General features: G+C 38.0%; 1 protein-coding gene across 1 annotated transcript in view; it reads right to left on the reverse strand.

Annotated features, from left to right (window-relative positions):
- Positions 1 to 7,037, reverse strand: part of LOC126262745 (U3 small nucleolar ribonucleoprotein protein MPP10-like) — a 75,901-nt gene extending 68,864 nt beyond the window's left edge. Inside the window, exons 1-2 of the mRNA XM_049959554.1 lie at positions 6,920 to 7,037; positions 6,342 to 6,823 (exon numbers count right to left, since the gene is read on the reverse strand). Coding sequence (XP_049815511.1) covers positions 6,342 to 6,823; positions 6,920 to 6,996 — 559 coding nt within the window. The 5' untranslated portion in view covers positions 6,997 to 7,037. The remainder of the gene's footprint in view (positions 1 to 6,341; positions 6,824 to 6,919) is intronic.
- Positions 7,038 to 22,039: the final 15,002 nt, after the last annotated feature.

Genomic DNA, 22,039 nt, shown 5'->3' on the forward strand with positions numbered 1-22,039 from the left:
CTGACAGTATCACCTTTCATTAGTTTTCACAAATTATAGCCATGTGTCTTGATCTTGCTTTTTGTTTTGTGTAGAGCAACCTGTTTTTGTATCTTCGTAGCAGTAACAGTCTTTCAAGATGAGCTATACAGCTCATCTGATGTTTTCGATACCAGTTGCCTCACTGTCCATTTTTTGCTTGTTTGGAACTATTGTTTTTCTTGTTTATGTCAATATTGCATTTTGTACATTTTACTATTAACGTGATTTTGCAGTTCTGTTAGATTTTAGTTTCATCCTGTGGACCCCCCCCCCCCTCCCCACACACAAAGTAGTCTTGTTGGCTTCAATATTTTTCATTAAGAATTTGTACTATCTGTACCTACTTGAGGTTTATATTTTCATGTCATGGAAATGTTTGAGATTACTGGTCGCCATCTTGAAAGTATGCTTGTGATGCATCATGGATCTTTGTATAGCATTACTGGTCAAAGGTGATGGGTGATGTCAAAAGTCCTATAGGGGTGAAGTGTGCTCTCTTTTCCCGATTTCAGCAGTGTTGTATTTTCCAAAAAATGAGGGCCAGTAATGAGCAAATTATGTCTTTGTAAGACATCAATTTTGGAGCTAGAACACATTGTCTATTTTCTAACCTCTTACTGAATACCCCACAACATCCTCCCACTGGCTAACATGTACAAGAGTATGTACATGTGGAAGAAACATACTGATGCCTGCACCGATCATATTCTTAACTTTAACCTGCCAAGCTATTTGATAGCCGTATAAACACTTTCACCAGGTTACAACTCAGTAACGTACAGCTAAATTGTTGTTAGTGTTCTAAAATAAAGCAAAAGAAGCACCACATAAGACAGTTGTTCTAATGGTGAAAGTCTAAGAAATACTAAGAAGGATACACTATGGAGTACAACTGCACTCCATATTATGCTAGGTTATTACTCCAACATGCAGGTACAGTGCATTTTGTTATCTGTTAGAATGGATGAATGCAGGCTACGTATTAATTTAATTATCTAGTTTGATGCAACATGATTGTAGGACAAGTACATCATGATTAGTGCGAATAGCCCAAAGACATCATAACATGGCGGAGATATGGGCTTCCACGAATAAATGATGGATGACATCACTAAAATAGAAAAACTGACAAATTAATGAGACCTATGTGGGAATGCGAGGAACTGAGTGGAGAGGAGAGGAGGTGGGAGAGGAGGTGGGGGGGACAGCAAATTCCAAAAATCTTTTGCTTAGACATATAGGCCTGTAACTCAGGTGTCCTCAGAATGAGGAAGGAGGGCGACAAACGTGTGTGTGTGTGTGTGTGTGTGTGTGTGTGTGTGTGTGTGTGTGTGTGTTAGATGAGGGCTTTTGGGTGAAAGCTGAAGTCTATAGCAGTCTTTTTGTCATGCCTGTCTGTAGCTTGGTGTCACCTCTATGTGGTGAGTAGCAATCTATCCTTTTCATAATACTGCCATGACTACAAGAATAGATTATTAATCAAAGCAACTGTGACTGAACACTCAATTTAAGTCAGGTTTCTGGAGTTAACTGAAAAGGTAATGAGCTAGAGAGAGGCTGAACTCTAGAGCATGTTCAGTGGAAGTAGTTAATTGGATTTAAAATACAGTGATGCAAGTCCTGTCATTCCCATGGACAACTGGTTGATTCGCAGTGGTGGCAACAGATTCCATGGAAGTGATTCACCATCTACCTCTTCTCTTTCAAAAGTATGTAGTCCTAATAAGGAGGAAGATTCAAATTTAACTGAAGAACATTCTTCTTTCATATCTTTCCCTGTACTTATCAATAACATTAATTCCAAATGCAAAACGAAAGTGCATAAATATCAGGTTGATTACCCAATATTAGGCTTTACCAAATTATTTTGAATCATGAGTAACAGCCACAGTGTTTCTTTGTTTAGAGATTTTTGCCAGCAATAACTTAAAGCATGCAAAACTGAAGAGATATCTGCAGACAAATCATTCAGACTACATAAGAAAATCCATCAAATTGTTTATTCATCACAACCAACAACTGAAAGAAAATGTCAGATTCCCTTAAAAGAAAACGAGCATCCCTAGAGGTATCCTACTTAACTGCAAAATCCAAATCACTACATATTATTGGCGAGAAACTACTTTTCCCCACAGCCCTCAAAATGTGAAAAATCATACATGGAGAAATTTGGTGAGAGTCTGAAGTTGATACCACTCTCAGATGACTCATATTAATCCAAAAGCTACTGACACGAAAAAACAGTTGCCACCACATTTTTATGACAACCAAAAATTCACCCTGCAACTTGACAGTTGTACTGATGTCAAAAGTTTTTCTCAGCTTCTTGTTTTTGTACACTACTGTTATGAAGATGAAATACACAAGAACTTTCATTTTGTAAATCCCTGGAAGGGGGGACTACAGGTGGGGATATTTTGTAGCTTGTGAATTCCTTTCATGAACAAATTCTGTTGATATACACACCAGTTGAGTGGCAGCATTTACTGAAACTAAAATGGGGTTCATGGCACAATTCACACATTTCATGATACACAGAAAAGCATTGCCTTCTAAAGTAGTACAACCAGAAGTCAATAAAATGCTGAATGATACAGTCAGCGTTGCAAATTTTGTGAAAGCATGAACTTTAAACATTAGGCTATTTCCATTCTTTGCAAGGAGATGGGTTCTACTCATGATCCACTTGTATTGCACACTTGAGTACACTGGTTGTCTCAAGGTAAAGTTTTTCATTGGGTTGTGGAGCTGAAACACAAACACCTTTTCCTACTGAACAGGAGTCCTACAGTACGGCTCTGTTTTTAGGTGCAAAACGGCTTCTAATATTGTGCTAGTTGGCCGATAGTTTTGAGAAACTGAATGATCTTAATGTATCACTTCAAAGACAAAATAGTAGCCTAAAGTCTTTATAAATGATAAAGTGCACGCAGCCGTGAGAAAATTTGGACTTTAGAATACTCAGATGGAGTAGAGCCACAGCAATAGTTTTTCTTGTATGAATGATCTTGTAAAGGAAAATAAGCTGGATGTAGGAAAAACCAGTACAGGTGGCGTAGTACATATCAAAAACCTTCGTCAACAATTTGATGATAGATTTCCAGGACTTTCACCTGAGTATGACTGGACCCATAATCTGTTCAATACGATAACAACAGACCATTGTCAAAAGCAGAACAAGAGGAGCTAATAAAACTCTCAAGTGACAGGACATTTCAAAACGAATATCCAAATTAGCAAGAAGGGCAGTGGGTGAGTTGTTACCCTTCCCATGAACTTACGTGCGAGTCAACATTTTCCACAATGGCATTAATCACGACAAAACTCAAGGTACCCTCCGCCACACAACGTCAGGTGGCTTGTGGAGTATGGATGTAGATGTAGAAAACATAGGTCTCAACTACAGCTGGAAGCAGAACTGCAAGTTGCTGTTTCAAAAATGTAACCACATCTAGATCTGCGTTCTTGAGAAATTCAAGCACACATTTTACACCACATGCGCAAATGTCAGAACATTTCCAAATTTTGAGCTGTAGGCAATTTTAGACTTGCTCATTTTCTTTGTGGATGATCAGTTTGAATATAACAGCTTTTAAACTGTCATTTGTGTGGTGTCACCGCCAGACACCACACTTGCTAGGTGGTAGCTTAAATCGGCCGCAGTCCATTAGTACATGTCGGATCCGCGTGTCGCCACTGTCAGGATCGCAGACCGAGCGCCACCACAAGGCAGGTCTCGAGAGACGTACTAGCACTCGCCCCAGTTGTACGGACAACATTGCTAGCGACTACACGTACGAAGCCTTTCTCTCATTTGCCGAGAGACAGTTAGAATAGCCTTCAGCTAAGTTAATGGCTACGACCTAGCAAGGCGCCATTTGTACCATTGCATTTATTTCAAGATAGTCTCACTTGTCTCATCAAGATTGCTGTATACCAAAGGACGATATAAAAGTTAAGTGTTCTAGTAGCTATGTTCTTTTCTTTATCACATTCATTACGAATCCTGTTCCAGACTTAACGCCAGACGGCGTGAGTTGACGCGTGCCCTTTCGGCTACTTCACTGTGGACTGGCTGCCTTAACAGTCCACTAAAATTTGAATATTGACTATTGTTCTCTTGTCATTTATGCATCATGATCTTTCAAATATTAAAGCATTGTAAATTAATTGAAAGCAATATAGATGGAAACAGTTAAACTTTAATTAACTAATTTGTGAACAATTTTATAAAAAAAATGTAGTGAAATACACACATTAGCTTAGTTCCAATAACTGCACATGGAGCTGTTGTTATTTATAAATATAGCTGAGACGGCGTAACAAGATCCCCGAGAACTAGTAGTGCTATTGTCAGCTTCCAGCAGCGAAGTACATATAGCTACATGCAAGACAGTAGCCTTCTATAGAGCTGTGATAACTCTGAAGCGTTCGCATAGGGATGTTTACGGAATTGCATTACATGACTGGTTGAGGTGGGCACATGAAGCTGTCACACACAGCCCAATGCAACTGTGAGGGATCATTTTACACAGCCTTTACCGTAGTTGTAACATTTTGTCCAAAATTACAGGAGCAGCAAGTTTGCATAAGGAAAAACAAAAACTAATTCCATCTCCAGTGTAATAGAACTAACTTGAAGGCCAGTCCCTGAAGATAACATGCTAGAATACCAGTGAAAGGTGGTCTTGCATATTACTCATACGTTATCAGCATACAACAGGCATCACACAATAGGTACCCAGATATTTAGGGCCACATGGTGTATGACAAAAAAAACAAGTTGGAAATGGATACAGTTGTGAATGGACCACTTACAAGATGTGTACAAAATTATAGAACATAAAAATGAATATGAATTACAATATTGTACTGGTTTCATGGATTCTGGGAAAGCTTTTGACTCACTTTCAACAAACTCTGTCCTGTCAGAACTTGAGAAACAAGGCAATGATTCGGCCTAAGCGAGTCAACCGAAGCGTCCGATTCCACCCGTGACGTAAGGCCGTTGTGGTGTCTGATGTCAGGATGGTGCGGAGTTCAGTTTGTGAGAGTGGCATGTTTGTAGGTGCCATTTTGATGTGATCGGTGGTGCTCTCTGGCGGTGTGTTCATATGTTGTGCGTTAGGTGATGTTTTTGGTTTAGTTTGCGCGTGTGGCGTGTTTATAGGTGGCGTATTGTTGCGGTCGGTGGTTCTCTCTGGCGGTGTGTTTGTGGTTAGCGTGTTATGTGGCATATGGGGTTCATTTGCATGGTAGCATTGCATGTGTGTGGTATCAGTGGTGACTGTACTATATGCGGAGTATTTTTCAGTGAGTTAACAATTTTGGTTCTGTTGTGTCGACGTTATAGTTTTTTTTTCTGTTTCTCGTGTGTGAATTTTGGTAAATCAGTTTGTTTATCTCTTTGATAGGTATGGATATGACTGACAAGGTCAACGGTTTTCGACTGTCAGCGATGATGAGGGGCAGTGGGTTGTCTCTAATAAAATTTCTTCAGCTATTCGACCTGTTGGCTTAAGTCGTGAAGTGTTACGTGTCTCGTAAAGAAATGAAGCTTACTAAAGTTTGAAGGATAACAGTTCAAGGGAAGTGTTCGATTCCAATTTTGATTCTCTAGGGTTTTTTTTTTTTTTTTTTTTTTTTTTTTTTTTTTTTTTTTGCATGATTAAGTGTGGTGGTTGTGAACGTTTTGAGACTTAGTGTGGTATCGGTGGTTGCTGTTGACCTATACGTTAAACGGAAACGTCCGATTCCACTCGTCTACTTTCACCAATGATGTCACCAATATGGCGGAAATGACCATTCAGAACAACTTCCATATCACGACTATGACGTCATTACTTAAACATGACAACACAAAAATAGATCGAAAAAACCATCAAATACATATTCCTCCAAAAAATAATGAAAAAAAATGTTTACAGCCATATTGAAAAATGCAAGGGGTGGGCGGGGGTCAAATACTTAATTCTTACCAGTACTGCAAATAGCTTCTTTGACAATATCGAATTGTGGGGTTCCCAAAAACTATTTGCTGCGTGAACAAATTTCTGTAGGCCTAAATATTAAGCAGATAATAAACGTGGCTAGTAAAATATTTTGCTCGCAAAAACATTCTGATACATGAAATGAAAATCGAAGTCATCAGCGATAGTAAAACTTGATAAAATACTATATAGTGCTGCAAGGGAGGAACGTTGGTCAATGTAAAACACATTCAATGAGTGACAACTTAAGATCCAACCAAACATCGGTCCTAAGTATTACACTATAACTACAAATAACAGAAACACAATTCCAGGACATAGGCTACATACCTCTCTGTAACTTTGCCATATTTCTGCCGCGTCTTGGTGATTCGCTTTCTTCTGCATCTTTCTCTTCTAAGGGGTCAGAGGAGCAATCCTCTTCTTCGCTCTTCGGTTTCCTAACACGTATGTCTCCGTGATCGGAGAAAACCTCGTCGTCACTGCCATTTTCACTACTATCCGATTCATGACGAGCGCTTTGATGGTTTTCTGGGTTATCGTCTGTCGTGAACGAATCGTCCTCAATGCTCCTAGTCGTCGGGAATTGTAATCGCTTCTTGCACGCAGTAAAAAAAGCAATTTTATCAATGAAGTTGCCAAAAACTGCTTCATTCTGAAGTTCCAGTTGTTGCCAAATTTGTTCTTCGTCAAAGTCTTGTATAATAAGCTCTGGTAAAGCGTCTCCACATGATCCATCTTCTGCTGATTTCGTGTAATCATATAAAGTCTTTACTAGCAACTTTATACTATCAGCTAGCTCATTCTGAACCCTGTCAAAGATATAAATAAAATAATTTTTTTGCGTTTGATGGAAATGAACAACAAAAAACACAAAAAATTGTTGAACTCTTCAATTTGTCACTTACTTCAAGTAATTTTCTGGTTTCTTGATAAAATTTTCAAACTTCTCCCTAACCTCATCCAACACGTGAGCACTTGCCATCTTCTGCTCACATTGTATACAAACAGCACATGAGCACAACAGAATCTAAGAAACAGATATAACACTTTGATACCACAGACCCAAACCATGAAGAATATAATCTCTGCGAATTTGGTTACATTTTCATTTAATAATTTATACTTTACAAATTTCCCAACCGTTAGTTACAATGGAACTGGAGAAATTTTCTGCTGAATAGAAATGTCTACAATTAATTGGTTCGTTCAAGTAAGGCTATCACAACCAAGTTCAACCATTTTCAAATTGTCTCTATTCCACATGCGCACCTTCGATTGTTTCGACCGTCGGAACCCTTTGCGTTTACATCAACCATTGGTAGTACTCGCTATGCTCGAATGCATACTTAGTGTGTTTTGTTGTTTGAGCACACGTAGTGCTAGTTAACAATTCTATTATCTTCGTGTTGCCCAAATGTTTCTGAATTAAATAATGAAACAAAGCACTGGGAACTTATTTTTTTCATGCTTAGCAATAAGCGTTTCGAGTTGATTTTCATTGTCATGTGAAAATTTTACAGCAGTAATTTGTGTACTGTTTGTATGACTGTTGTGCCTCTCTTGCCCTATACTGTGTCGTCTTTTTGAGGTTAATATAACATAGTTTGCCGTCTACATTATGCAGAAAAACACACACACTGTTAAGTATCACAAACAGTATGAGTGGTGGTTTGCGTGTGTGTGGTTTTCTGCACAATGGAGAAGGCATTGTATCTTATAACTACAAAAACGGCTACAGCGCAAGATCGGCAACACTACGCAAATATACCAATGAAAATATTTTATCGTGACGATGAGAATTTCTCGATCATGACTATGAGAATTTCTCGAAATGCATCGTGCGAAACATGAAAAAATACCTAAGTGGTGTAATGTTTCATTCCGTATTTACAGAATGATTGAGAGTTGCAAGCTTTCCAAAAACATCGAATATTATGAATGAAATTGAGTCAAACGTTTTGCTTCCCACTTGTGGTCGCACTCCTTGGAGAACACGCCATACAAAATATTATCTGAAGATGTTCTTAATTATTCCTGACACCATTTTCCTCAACAACGCCCTGTATTCTTTTACATATTTATACTATATGCATATGATGAAAAAATTTGATCAGCTTTTAGCACTGATTTTGGTAACACAAATTTTGTTGCTGCTTGACAATACATTGGAGATAATTGGTACCAATGTGAATAAACAACATTGTACTTAATGCCCAAACATTACAAATGCTAGAAATTACTTACTTTAAGGAAAAATGTTCGTTGTTTTAGTTGGCTGATAGCGGCTGCAATGTGTCCACTGGTTAAGTATCTACTATGCAGCTTAATTTCACTAATAAATGTGTAACAGCTTCTTCTTTTGCTCTAAGGCGCTACAGTCATGGACTGTTCGGCTGGTCCTGGCGGAGGTTCGAGTTCTCTCTCAGGCATAGGTGTGCTTGTTTGTCCTTAGGATAGTTTAGGTTAAGTAGTGTGTGAGCTTAGGGACTGATGACCTTAGCAGTTAAGTCCCATAAGATTTCACACACAGTTGAACAGTCTTCTTTTGCTTGCGTCTTTGTCCCGCAGTTTTTGCAGGGTCGGCGTGGTTCCCATCGAATTTGGCAATGATAATTGAAGGGATGGCCAGATGCCCTTCCTTCCACCACCCCGTACCCCCCAGGATGGAATCAATGTACCCCATCTGTCTGCACCTAGTGTAAACCATGAAATATCGCAAATGTGTTTCAAATGTCTGAGGCGGGACATGGGGACCAGCCCAGTATTCACCTAGTGGGATGTGGAAAACCGCCTAAAAACCACATCCAGGCTAGCTGGCACACCAGGTCTCATCGTTAATCCACCAGGTGGATTTGATCTGGTGACAGCACGCCTACCAGAGTCCAGGAAGCAGCACTTTAGTGCTCTTGGCTAAGCTGGCAGGTCAATAAATGTACAGCGTAGCATGCTTAGATTAGATTAGTTTTTTTACCATAGATCCGTGCTGAGGAGATCCTCGTGGATGTAGAACATGTCAATTTTTTTTAAGCTGAAATAATAATACTAATAGTATGAATATATACAATACATCATTTGTTTCTATTAAAAAATTCGTCAATGGAGTAGAAGGAGTTGGCCACTAGTAAGTCTTTCAGGCTCCATTTAAACTGATCTTTATTTGTAACTAATTTTTTTATGTTTACTGGCAAATTAATGAAGATGAGTGTTCCTGAGTAGTGGACCCCTTTTTTAACTAAAGTAAGTGCTTTTAAGTCCTTGTGCAGATCATTTTTGTTCCTGGTATTGTATGTATGAACTGAGCTGTTTGTTGGAAAAAGAGATATATTATTTAGGACAAATTTCATTAATGAGTAAATATACTGAGAGGCAGTAGTTAGTATACCCAGTTCTTTGAAGAGGTTTCTACAGGACGTCCGTGCATTTCCTCCACAAATAATACGTATTACACGCTTTTGTTTGACTTGAAGAGTTACCCCAAAATATTATACCATATGACATTATGGAATGAAAGTAGGCAAAGTATGCAAGCTTTTTCATTTTTATGTCGCCTATGTCTGCTAACACTCGAATTGCAAATACAGATTTGTTAAGGCATTTCTGCAGTTCTGTGGTGTGCTCTTCCCAACTGAATTTATTATCACATTGTAATCCCAGGAATTTAAGAGGCTTAAGACTCTTCTATCTGCTCTTCTTCGTATTTTATGCATATGCTGGGTGGAAACCTCTTACAGGTTCTGAATTGCATATAGTGAGTCTTATCGTAGTTTAATGTCAGTGAGTTGGCTTTAAACCATTTATTAATATCCATGAAAATATCATTAGCAGATCTTTCTAGAACTACACTTGACATACTATTTATTGCAATACTTGTGTCATCTGCAAACAAAACGAACTCTGTTTCTGGCAGTGTAACTGATGAGAGATCATTAATGTACACAAGAAAAAGCAATGGCCCTAAGATGGATCCTTGTGGGACACCACATGTAATTTCTTCCCATTCTGATGATGACTGATGACTTAATTCACTAGTCTCTTGCACTGACACCCTTTGTTTCCTGTTATCGAGGTATGACTTGAACCATTTTGCAGCACTGCCCGTGACACCATAGAATTCTAATTTACTTAAAAGGATGTTGTGGTTCACACAATCAAATGCCTTTGACAAATTACAGAAAATACCTGCTGCTTGTAATTTGTTATTTAATGAATTAAGTACATTTTCACTATAGGTGTAAATAGCCTTCTCGATATCAGAACCCTTCAGAAATCCAAACTGTGTTCTTGATAATATGTTATTTGTGGTCAGATGGTTGAGCAGCTGCCTGTACATTACTTTTTCTAAAATTTTTGAGAATGCTGGCAAAAGTGAAATCGGTCTGTAGTCTGATGGTACCTCTTTATCCCCTTTCTTGAATAGAGGCTTAACATCTGCTTATTTCTACCTATGCCACCTGCCCTCTAAAGTGATCCAAATTAACGTGCACACGTCATTTATAGCAATGTGTATGTCTACCTCCATACTCTGCAAACCACCCTGAGGCATGTAGCGGAGGATACGTCCAATTGCGCCAAAAACTAAGGCTTCTTCCTGTTCTATTTATGTATGGTGTGCAATCTACAAATTTTATTCCTTGTTTGAAGACCATTTAACACAAGTTGATAACTCTGCAGAAAATTTAGCTATTGTTGATGCACTGGTGCAACGGAAACTTAAAATAAAATTTGATGAAACGAAAAGTTAAAAAGAATTTTTCTGCCACATTTTCTAGACTTATGCTGCTATAAATGATATATGAAAATAATTTGATTCACAATACATATAACTGCGCGAAAAAAGATTACTCTTATAGCAAAGCAAAGTTATTTGACAAAAATTCAGCTTGCCATGGGGGTGGTGTGGCTATTTGTTAATTAGGCTCACTCCAGTTTTATGTATGAAAACTACCCCACCATACCCTACTTGTTGGCTGTCATGGGAGCAGATGTATTATGATGTCTACATCAACATCTATACTTTGCAAACCACCATGAGGTGCAGTTATTAGGATTTCTTACCATTCCATTCATGTACAAAGTGCAGGAAGAATGATTGGCTGAGTACCTCTGTGCATGCAGTATTATTGTAATCTTATCCTCGTGATCCCTATGTGAGCCATACATAGAGGATTGTAGTATATCCCTTTACAGTAATCATTTAAAGCTGATTCTTAAAACTTTGTTAATAGACTTTCTCAGGATGATTTATGTCTATCTTCAAGAGACTTCCAGTTTAGTTCCTTCAATGTCTCTGTGACATTCTCCCACAGATTAAACAAACCTGTAACCAATCATGTTGCCCTTCTCTGCATATGTTCAATATCCCCTGTTAGTCCTACCTGGTATGGGTCCTACACAGTTGAGCTATATTCTAGAACCAGTCGCATGAGTGATTTGTAAGCAATCTCCTTTGTAAATTGATTGCACTTCCCCAGCATTCTATCAATAAATCGCAGACTGCCACATTTTTTACCCATGACTGAACCTATGTGATCATTCCATTTCATATCCTTACTAAGTGTTACACCCAGGTATTGTATGAGTTGGCTGTTTCCAATAGTGACTCATTGGGTACTACATTTTTTCGTTTTGTGAAGCACAAAATTTTACATTTCTGAACATTTAGAGCAAGTTGCAAATCTCTACACCACATTGAAATCTTATCAAAATCTGAATATTTTTGCAGCTTCTTTCAGAGAGTATGTCAGTATAGATAATTGTATCATCTGCAAAACGCCTGATTTTACTATTAATATTGTCTGCAAGATCATTAATATACAGTGTGAACACCACAGGTCCCAACACACTTCCCTGGGGCACACCCGAAGTTACTTTTACATCTGACGATGACTCTCCATCCAAACGATGACTCTCCATCCAAGACAATATGCTCTGCCCTCCCTAACAAAAAGTCCTCAATCCAGTCACAAATAGCACTTGATACCCCATATGATCGTACATTTGGTAATAAGCACAAGTGCAGTACTGAGTCAAATGTTTTTCAGAAATCAAGAAATACTGCAGCTACCTGGTTGCCTTGATCCAAAGCTTTCAGTATGTCAAGTAATAAAAATGTGAGTTGGGTTTCACATGATTGATGTCTTCGAAATCCATGCTGGTTGGTACTGAGAAGTTCATTCTGTTCTAGCATTTTCAACTTCTCACAGTGTAATGAATAGTCCATTATGTTTGAGCTCAGAATACGTTCTTAGATTCTACAAGAAATCAATGTCAAGGATATTGGACGGTAGTTATGTGGACTACTACTACCATCGTTCTTGTAGAGAGAAGTGACCCATTCCTTCTTCCAAGAACTGGAAACGGTTTTTTGTTTGAGGGATCTGTTGTGGGTTAACTTAGGATATAATTTTATAGCAAGAACACAACACTTTTTGGAATAGTGATCTTCTTTCTTTAATATCTAAAAGATGACTCACAGCAACAATAAAAGCTTCATGAAGTAAAAGCATAGAAAATAGAAGAAACTCTCAGGAGCAAAGAAATTCGCACAACACAAAACCAGGCACCACTGTAGGAGAGGAGAGGAAATGCACAGGTCTGATTTATTTACTTTAACACTTCCCCTTAAATCAAACTGTGGTGCACTGAAGAACTTATAAATAAAAAATAAGAATTCAAAACACATTAGTTATGAAGTCCTATCTTGGTACAAATTGCTTTAAATTTGTATGACTTTAAAGGCTTTGTAAACATGTCACATGTCACACACATATTCTACATTGATATCCCCATTTTGATAGAGTTCTCACGCAAAATAATACCCTATTTCGATGTGCTTAGAGCGTTTGTGGAACTCTGGGCTTTTACTAATTTAATGGCACTTGCATTGTCAGTGAACAATTCGTGCATGTTTCTTTTTCCACTGACCTCCAACAGTGGTCTGTTGAGCCATTCTAATTCCTTGGCTCCTTCGCTTGCAGCAACGAAATCCGCTTCAATGGTAGATAGCGCTACTGGTATTTGCAGTTGAGATGTCTACGATACCACTGTATCACCAGTCATTGAAACAAAACTGTTTGTTGATCGCCTTGTTTTAGTGTTGCCAGGAAAGTCAGCATCAGCATTGGCACAAAGTTTACTGCCAGAAGATACCTAAGTCTGAAGTACTGTGAAGATATCTGAAAATGCGTTTTACAGCTTTCCAATCAGAAGAAGTGGGTTTAGCCGTAGATCGAGCAACTTTTGAAACAGCATAAAGCGAGATCTGGACGAGTCGAGCATGCCAGGTACATTAATGATCCTGTGGTGTCACTGCCAGACACCACACTTGCTAGGTGGTAGCTTAAATCGGCCGCGGTCCATTAGTACATGTCGGACCCGCGTGTCGCCACTGTGTGATCGCAGACCGAGCGCCACCACACGGCAGGTCTCGAGAGACGTACGAGAACTCGCCCCAGTTGTACGACGACGTTGCTAGCGACTATACGGACGAAGCCTTTGCTCTCATTTGCCGAGAGACAGTTAGAATAGCCTTCAGCTAAGTTAATGGCTACGACTTAGCAAGGCGCCAATTGTATCAGTGCATGTATCTTACGAGTCTCATTTGTATAGTCAAGAGAGATGTACCAAAGGAAGCATTAAAAGTTAAGTATATTCCAAAGCTACGTATTTTCTTTATAGCAGTCATAACTTATCCTGTTCCAGACTTGACGCCAGTCGGCGTGTGTGTACGCGTGCCTTTCGGCTTCCTCCTCAGTGTGGCGTGACTAGCTTGTTACGCTACAACAGATCCCATAGCCGAACAAGAAGGAACTTTGTTGCCAAGAGTATTGCTATATTCACTGTCTAATTGTTCATTATCACAGGGAGTTTTTTAATGATTTTGAATCAGCCACGTTAAACCGATGTAGAATTTTCTCTGTGTATGCTCGCTGTGAAATAAACAATCCAGACTCTCGTTGCTCACTTTGCATACCTAAAAATTAGTCTAAGGATCCCAATGTTATTTTGAATTCAGATATTAACACATTTAAAATGAATTCATTTCACTTCCAATTGTTCCTGCAATAACTCCATCATCGGCATAAATTAGCAATCAGCAATTTTTCTGTTTTGCTTTGTCGAACGTAAATTACGAGGATCTGCTGCCGAACTAATAAAGCCATTTTTTCTCATAAATGAATGAAACTTTTCCTCCAACAACGAAGTGATTGCTTAAGTCCATACAATGATTACTTTAGGCGACAAACACGACCTGACCCGTCGTCGAAAACTTCCGGCTGAGCCATGTATATTTCTGTATCCAAGTCACCACATGAAAATGCCGTTCTAACATCGAATTGATAAAATTTCAAATTTTCTTCTGCTGCAATCGCTATTACAGCACGAATAGCGTCATAACAGACAGACATAAGATGGCGTCCGGTGCGGTTGTTTATAGTGAGAAAATGAACAAAAGTTACAGCTGTGCGGTGAAAAGCGGAGCATACGTAAATTATAACCATTAAATAGTGAAGCTAAATGAACGTGTATCAAGTCTGCAATGAATTGTAGATGTACTAAGGCGGGACATTGCGCATTTAGAAAAGGAAAATGCCGAACTGAAAAAGGCGCGTAATATCCCGATCTCCAAAGCAAGTAAAACACAGAACTGGGAGCACAGGACTAGCACAATCAAGGAACAAAGTAGCGAAAAGGTGATAAATACAACAAATGTTATGAACCGCGGCAATAAAAACAGTTTCAATGTCCGAACTACAATAAACGAGTGCTCTGAAATAGATATTGTTGTGGATTGGCAAGACAGCCAATCCACTAGGAGGAAGCTGAAAGGCACGCGTTTAAGCTCACGCAGGCTGGCGTGAGGTCTGGAACAGGACACGGAAATGAGAATAGTAAAAAACGTACGTAGCTTCTGGAATACTTAACTTTAATCCGTAATTGGTGAACATCGCTCTTGACGGTACATGTTTTACAGCATCGATAGTGACTGGTAATGGCGCCTTGCAAGGTCGTAGCAAATGACGCAGCTGAAGGCTATGCTAAACTGTCGTCTCTGCAAATGAGAGCGTATGTAATCAGTGAACCATCGCTACCAAAGTCGGCTGTACAACTGGGGCGAGTGCTAGGAAGTCTCTCTAGACCTGCCGTGTGGCGGCGCTCGGTCTGCAATCACTGATAGTGGCGACACGCGGGTCCGACGTATACTAACGGACCGCGGCCGATTTAAAGGCTACCACCTAGAAAGTGTGGTGTCTGGCGGTGACACCACAGATATAAAGGCAGAAGCAACAAGGCAACAAATCTTTACTAGGCCAAAAATACTTGGTCGTGTGAAACCTAGTGACTGTAGAAACCATGTGGTAACAAACAACCGTTTTCATCCACTAAATGTGGCATCCACGGAAAACTGTGATAACAACATCACGAATCTATATAGCGACAAGCAGATGAGAAGAAACTTCCACAATAAACGTGAAGACAAACTCAAAGTGAAAACATACTCTGATACCCATGGACGTGAAATTGCAAAAATCTACGTTACAATCATTGTATACAAGAAGCTAGTATTGTCAAACCAAGTGCACCCATCCAAGAACTCGTTAGAAACATAGAAACTGAAAATGATCGTCATATTTTCATCATAGCTGGAGCCAATATTATCTATAAAAACGATCTCTACAGTGCAACACGAAACCTTAAGGCAATACTAAATTCAACAGAAGAGAAATCAGTTTCTGTAGTCGGAATTCCACATAGGCATGATCTTTTGGAATGGTCATGTGTGATGTGGAAATCCTATATGCAAACAGGCAATACCCAAAGATTTGCAGGGCCTACCAAAAGGTATATTTATAAGTCTGGACTCCCTGCAAAGAAACTGTTACACGAGACATGGAATGCACCATAATAACAGAGGCCAGAAGATTCTGTGCCAAAACATCAGCATGATATTGGAAGCATCTGACAACCTAGAAGTAATTGCTGACCTTCTAGTTCCTTCCTTAACGCAAGCAGAGCCTGAAGAAATGGTTACTTCTAAAGCAGCAGTAACAGTGGGTGCAGAAATTGTACCTCCACACATAACAAATGCTGCAGCAGCATTACCTACCACACTTCATCTACAGGATTCAGCAGCAGCAGAAGAAGAAGCAACAACCACATCTCCATAGTCATCAGATGCCACAACAGTGCCTCCACACACCATAACAACAGTTCCATCAATTCCTGTAATAGCAGCATCACCTACAATACCATCACAATGAGGGAAGAGTAGGCACACAATGGTAGATGTGCTACCACTCTAAGTGAACAATTTTTTAGTAAAAGGCAACAAGATGTAGAAATCCAAAAGATAAGCCTTGTAAAAGAGTTGAAACCAATCACCATAGTGTTCATTGTGTGAGCAATAAGAGTGTAGATCTTAAAATATGATACCTTAACGTTCAGTAAGAAACAAAAACAACATATTATGTAGTAATTAGAAAATTAGATGTATCGTATTGTGTCATTGTATAAAATTATGTATTTTTTTTATTATTTATTTTTGAGAACGTCTGCGTCGGCGAGTAATGAAACCGCCACAGAAGAGAAATGTCAAACAGAGATTAAAAAAGGAACTAGTATATAATACGTGATGAATATGAGTGTCTTTGTCTTTGTAATCTGAGAGTCGTGCGAGTAAGATCTCCTATGTTATAGTAGAGAACGCTAATGTAGCATTCTTTTGTCGAGACTGAGAAATGTACGCCATTACGTGTGAATTCACAAAGGTCTGTAATCACTGAGATATTTAAATGTTTTAATAGAGTTGTTTAAATGAAAACTTGTATTATTAATTGTTAAAGCTTGCTTGCCTATTATCCCATCCTGTTGAGACATTTTTCAGTTATATAAATATTATCTGTGGTGCTGAGCTGCGTGGAGAACGAAGAGCCGCTGCCGCGGCGTATTTAAACGACTTACAATATAGTCGAGCATACCGCAAGGAAGCGGTAAAATAATAGTAAAATAATATTATTTCTTTTAGCTCCCAGACTGGCAGTGAAGATCAGCAGATTTTATGATGTGTTGCAGGTTGACGCGGGCTGCTGATAGGATATAATTCACAGTATAAATAAGTTAATGTACCTTCAAAATCTGATAGGAATCTTGCTGTGCTCTGTTCTGATCTGGCAAACTTTATAGTGACAACGTAATTTTTTTAATGAGAGTCTCATGTTCTTGGGCTGGTCGTGGTATGAAATAGTATCTTACCGAGAAATAAAATCCACAGCAACCTTGTGTTTTTGAACGATCATACGAACTGTAACATCAGTGTTCATAACAAAGTAATTTCAATTTTCAATAATTATGAAGTAGGGAAGATATATTGATTCTTAGCATGAGTTACAGTTACGAAAAATCGTTCCTTAAATTGTAGGCCAGATACAGAACAATAACAGTTCAATATATATATATATTATTTCGCTAAAAGGTAATGATGATAAAGAAATTCAAAGCACAGCATTGCTAAAAGTATTTCACGTAACTCTTTTCATATATGCGTTGTTACGCCAATAATCGTAATTATATAAACAAAAGAGCAACAATTTATACAATTCAGCGAGTTTACGTGAAACTGGCGCCCAACGTGGGGCGCCAGTTTCACGTAAACTCGCTGAATTGTATAAATTGTTGCTCTTTTGTTTATTTAATTATGAATATTGGCGTAACAACGCATATATGAAAAGAGTTACGTGAAATACTTTTAGCAATGCTGTGCTTTGAATTTCTTTATCATCATTACCTTTTAGCGAAATAATATATATATATATTGAACTGTTATTGTTCTGTATCTGGCCTACAATTTAAGGAACGATTTTTCGTAACTGTAACTCATGCTAAGAATCAATATATCTTCCCTACTTCATAATTATTGAAAATTGAAATTACTTTGTTATGAACACTGATGTTACAGTTCGTATGATCGTTCAAAAACACAAGGTTGCAGTGGATTTTATTTCTCGGTAAGATACTATTTCATACCACGACCAGCCCAAGAACATGAGACTCTCATTAAAAAAAATTACGTTGTCATTATAAAGTTTGCCAGATCAGAACGGAGCACAGCAAGATTCCTATCCGATTTTGAAGGTACATTAACTTATTGGTACTGTGAATTATATTCTATCAGCAGCCCGCGTCAACCTGCAACACATCATAAAATCTGCTGATCTTCACTGCCAGTCTGGGAGCTAAAAGAAATAATATTATTTTACTATTATTTTACCGCTTCCTTGCGGTATGCTCGACTATATTGTAAGTCGTTTAAATACGCCGCGGCAGCGGCTCTTCGTTCTCCACGCAGCTCAGCACCACAGATAATATTTATATAACTGAAAAATGTCTCAACAGGATGGGATAATAGGCAAGCAAGCTTTAACAATTAATAATACAAGTTTTCATTTAAACAACTCTATTAAAACATTTAAATATCGCAGTGATTACAGACCTTTGTGAATTCACCCGTAATGGCGTACATTGCTTAGTCTCGACAAAAGAATGCTACATTAGCGCTCTCTACGACAACACAGGAGATCTTACTCGCACAACATCCAAATTAGGAAGACAAAGACATTAATATACATCACGTATTATATACTAATTCCTTTTTTAATCTCTGTTCGACATTTATCTTCTGTGGCGGTTTCATTATTCGCCGACGCAGACGTTCTCAAAAATAAATAATAAAAAAAAATACATAATTTTATACAGTGACACAATATGATACACCTAATTTTCTAATTACTACATAATATGTTGTTTTTGTTTCTTACTAGACGTTACACACTCTAAGTGAACAATTTTTTAGTAAAAGGCAACAAGATGTAGAAATCCAAAAGATAAGCCTTGTAAAAGAGTTGAAACCAATCACCATAGTGTTCATTGTGTGAGCAATAAGAGTGTAGATCTTAAAATATGATACCTTAACGTTCAAGGACTGAAAGATAAAGAACTTATCATAAATGAGTTTGGTCTTGATAACCAGTTTGATATTTTTTGTCTGAGTGAACACTGGGCTAATGAGAAAGAACTTTCAGTTACCAAATTTGACAACTGTAGTATAGTAAACAGCTACTGTAGGAAAGAGCACATTAGAGGTGGTGTGGCAATTTATACCAATCAGTCAGTCAATTGCACAATAACCAAGCTTGGCCTAAATTCCTTGTGTGATGAACAGCACTTTGAAGTTATGGGTATAATCATTAATAGTCATAAACTAATAGTAGTATCCATGTACAGATCACCAAAGGGAAGCATTAACGTATTTTTAGAAAAATGGACATGCTACTGAATGAATTAAGTAATATTAAATGGCTACACTACGATATTGCGATAGGAGGTGATTTGAATGCTGATTTTGATGTTCCTAAATGTAATGGCAATGCAGAGCTAGAAAACTTACTAAGCCAACACAATTTACATCATGTCAATAACAGGTCCACAAGAAACAAAGCATGTTTAGATTACATCTTGGTAAACTTCAAGACCACTGAAAACACATGCAAAGTTGTAGTGTTCCCATTCTCAGACCATGACCCTGTATCTCTAAACTATGCAAGTAAAATTCCCCTCAACAGGAGTAATACAAACAGACCTGTCCCAACAGTTGTGATTACCAGACCCGTAACTGAGGATAAAAATAACACATTTCATAATTCATTTGCTGACAGAGACTGGTTTGGCCATTGTAGTCTCGATGGACATTACACATCAAGTAATGACCTGCCAGCCAAAATAATATTTGCTATTTAGCCATAGTATTCCCATGAAGAAAATCAAAATAACAGTCAGCAGCTAAAAATCTAGACCTCAAAACAGACAAAATATGTGGTACACTAAATAACTGACAGGTATAAACAAACAAGTTTTGTTACTGAGCAACATATACAATAGTATGAGGTCTGACTGCCAAATCAGCCTATGTGGAATGCAGGAATGAATACTAAAAAGCTGTCCTGCAAACCAAAAAACCTACAATGTGAACAGCATACTTAATTCCACCAATAAATGCAAAATTCTTGGAAAATAATTAACAGTGCTGCCACAGGTACTAAAAAAGACAAAATTAATATCCCACCTAAAATACTCAATTAGTTTTTTATTAATTCAGTGAAAGAAATAGGAGAGACAATTATCAAACCAGACATCAGTCCATCAGAGTTACTCTCTCAAAATTGGGGTATACAGTCACTAAACACAAGCTTGCTAACCTTCTCTGAAGTATCGCCTAGATTTGCACAAGGGGTCATAAAACAACTGAAATCATCTGATAGCTTAGATATATATGACATATCATGCAACCTGCTAAAAAAACTCTGTGACTGCATTCTGCAGCCTTTAACCCATTCCATAAACAAGTGCTTAAAAAATGGCTCTGAGCACTATGGGACTTAACTTCTGAGGTCATCAGTCCCCTAGAATTTAGAACTACTTAAACCTAACTAACCTAAGGACATCACGCACATCCATACCTGAGGCACGATTCGAACCTGCGACTGTAGCGGTCATGCGGTTCCAGACTGCAGCGAAACAAGTGCTTACTTGAGGGATATCTTCCTGATGAATTAAAACTGTCTAGGATCGTCCCAGTATACAAAAAGGGAGATAAAGACTCTCCATCTACTTACAGGACTACCTCAATAGTACCTGCATTCTCCAAGGTAATAGAATGCATCATGTACCAACAATTATTATCTCACTTTGAGAACCTAGGAATAATTAATGTTACACAATATGGGTTTTGGGAGAATCTGTCTACCATTGATGCAATCGACACAGTAGTCAGTTACATCCACAAAGTTTTTGAGGACAAAGGCTTTGCTCAGGTCTCATTCTGTGACACAAGCAAGGCCTTTGACTGTGTTGAGCACACGTCATTACTAGAGGAACTAGAATTCTACAGCATCAAAGGAAACAGTCTCAGACTATTAAAGCTTATCTCAATAACCGTAAACATGTAGTTTGTGTTAGTAAGGAAATGTCAAATATAGAAAATGTTAAAGTAGGTGTGCCTCAGAGATCTGTACTGGGGTCCTTCCTGTTTCTGACAAAGATCAATGGCCTCCTCTCGTTTATTAAATCCACCACTGTATTGTATGCAGATGATACGACTTTTATACATAGCAGTAACAATCTTAAAGATCTTAAAACTTGTGCTGAAAATACACTAACTCATATTGGTTCAGGGCAAATGGTTTCTTGCTAAATGAAAATAAAACTCAGCAGATAATCTTCACTCTAAGAGACAAGCTACTATCGATGACCCTAGTTATGTTAAATTCCTGGGAGTTTATTTAGACGAAAAGCTATCCTGGGGCCAACATGTAAACTGTATTAGTAGTAAGCCATCTAGAGTAATTTATTTCTTAAGACCACTCAGAAATTGTGTACCTGAAACATACGTCAGATCATCTTATTTTGCATTTTTCCAAAGTATAAAATCCTATATCATTATCTTGTGTGGTAATTGTAGTCATATACATGACATCCTATCATTGCAGAAGAAAACTATAAGGATAATTACAAATAATTCACATAAGGCTCACTGCAAACCCTTATTTTCTGAACAAAAAATGATGACAGTAATTATCCTCTATATATTCAGTGTCTTAATCTATACGAAAAATAACCTACAAGATGTGAAACGTAGAGAAAATGTACATTGGTGCAATACACGAAGCATCAAGCACATATACACACATTACCACAGATTATGAAAATCAATGAATAGCTATGAAGTCGCAGGGCACAAACTATTTAATAAGGTGCCATATGCTATACAGGATCTTCCTGAACATACATTCAAAGAAGGATTGCATGAATGGTTTAATGCCCATCCATTCTATGACATCAATGAATTCTTCAACTGTAAAATGCAGTAATCCAATAGATGACCCACTGTACATTTACTGGAATATAAGTTAAAATAATTCAGTAGTCAATATTTTAACACAGTGTGTTGTAAATTATATCTTCATTTGACA

Source organism: Schistocerca nitens, chromosome 6 (genome assembly GCF_023898315.1).
Source record: "Schistocerca nitens isolate TAMUIC-IGC-003100 chromosome 6, iqSchNite1.1, whole genome shotgun sequence".
Lineage (NCBI taxonomy): Eukaryota > Metazoa > Arthropoda > Insecta > Orthoptera > Acrididae > Schistocerca > Schistocerca nitens.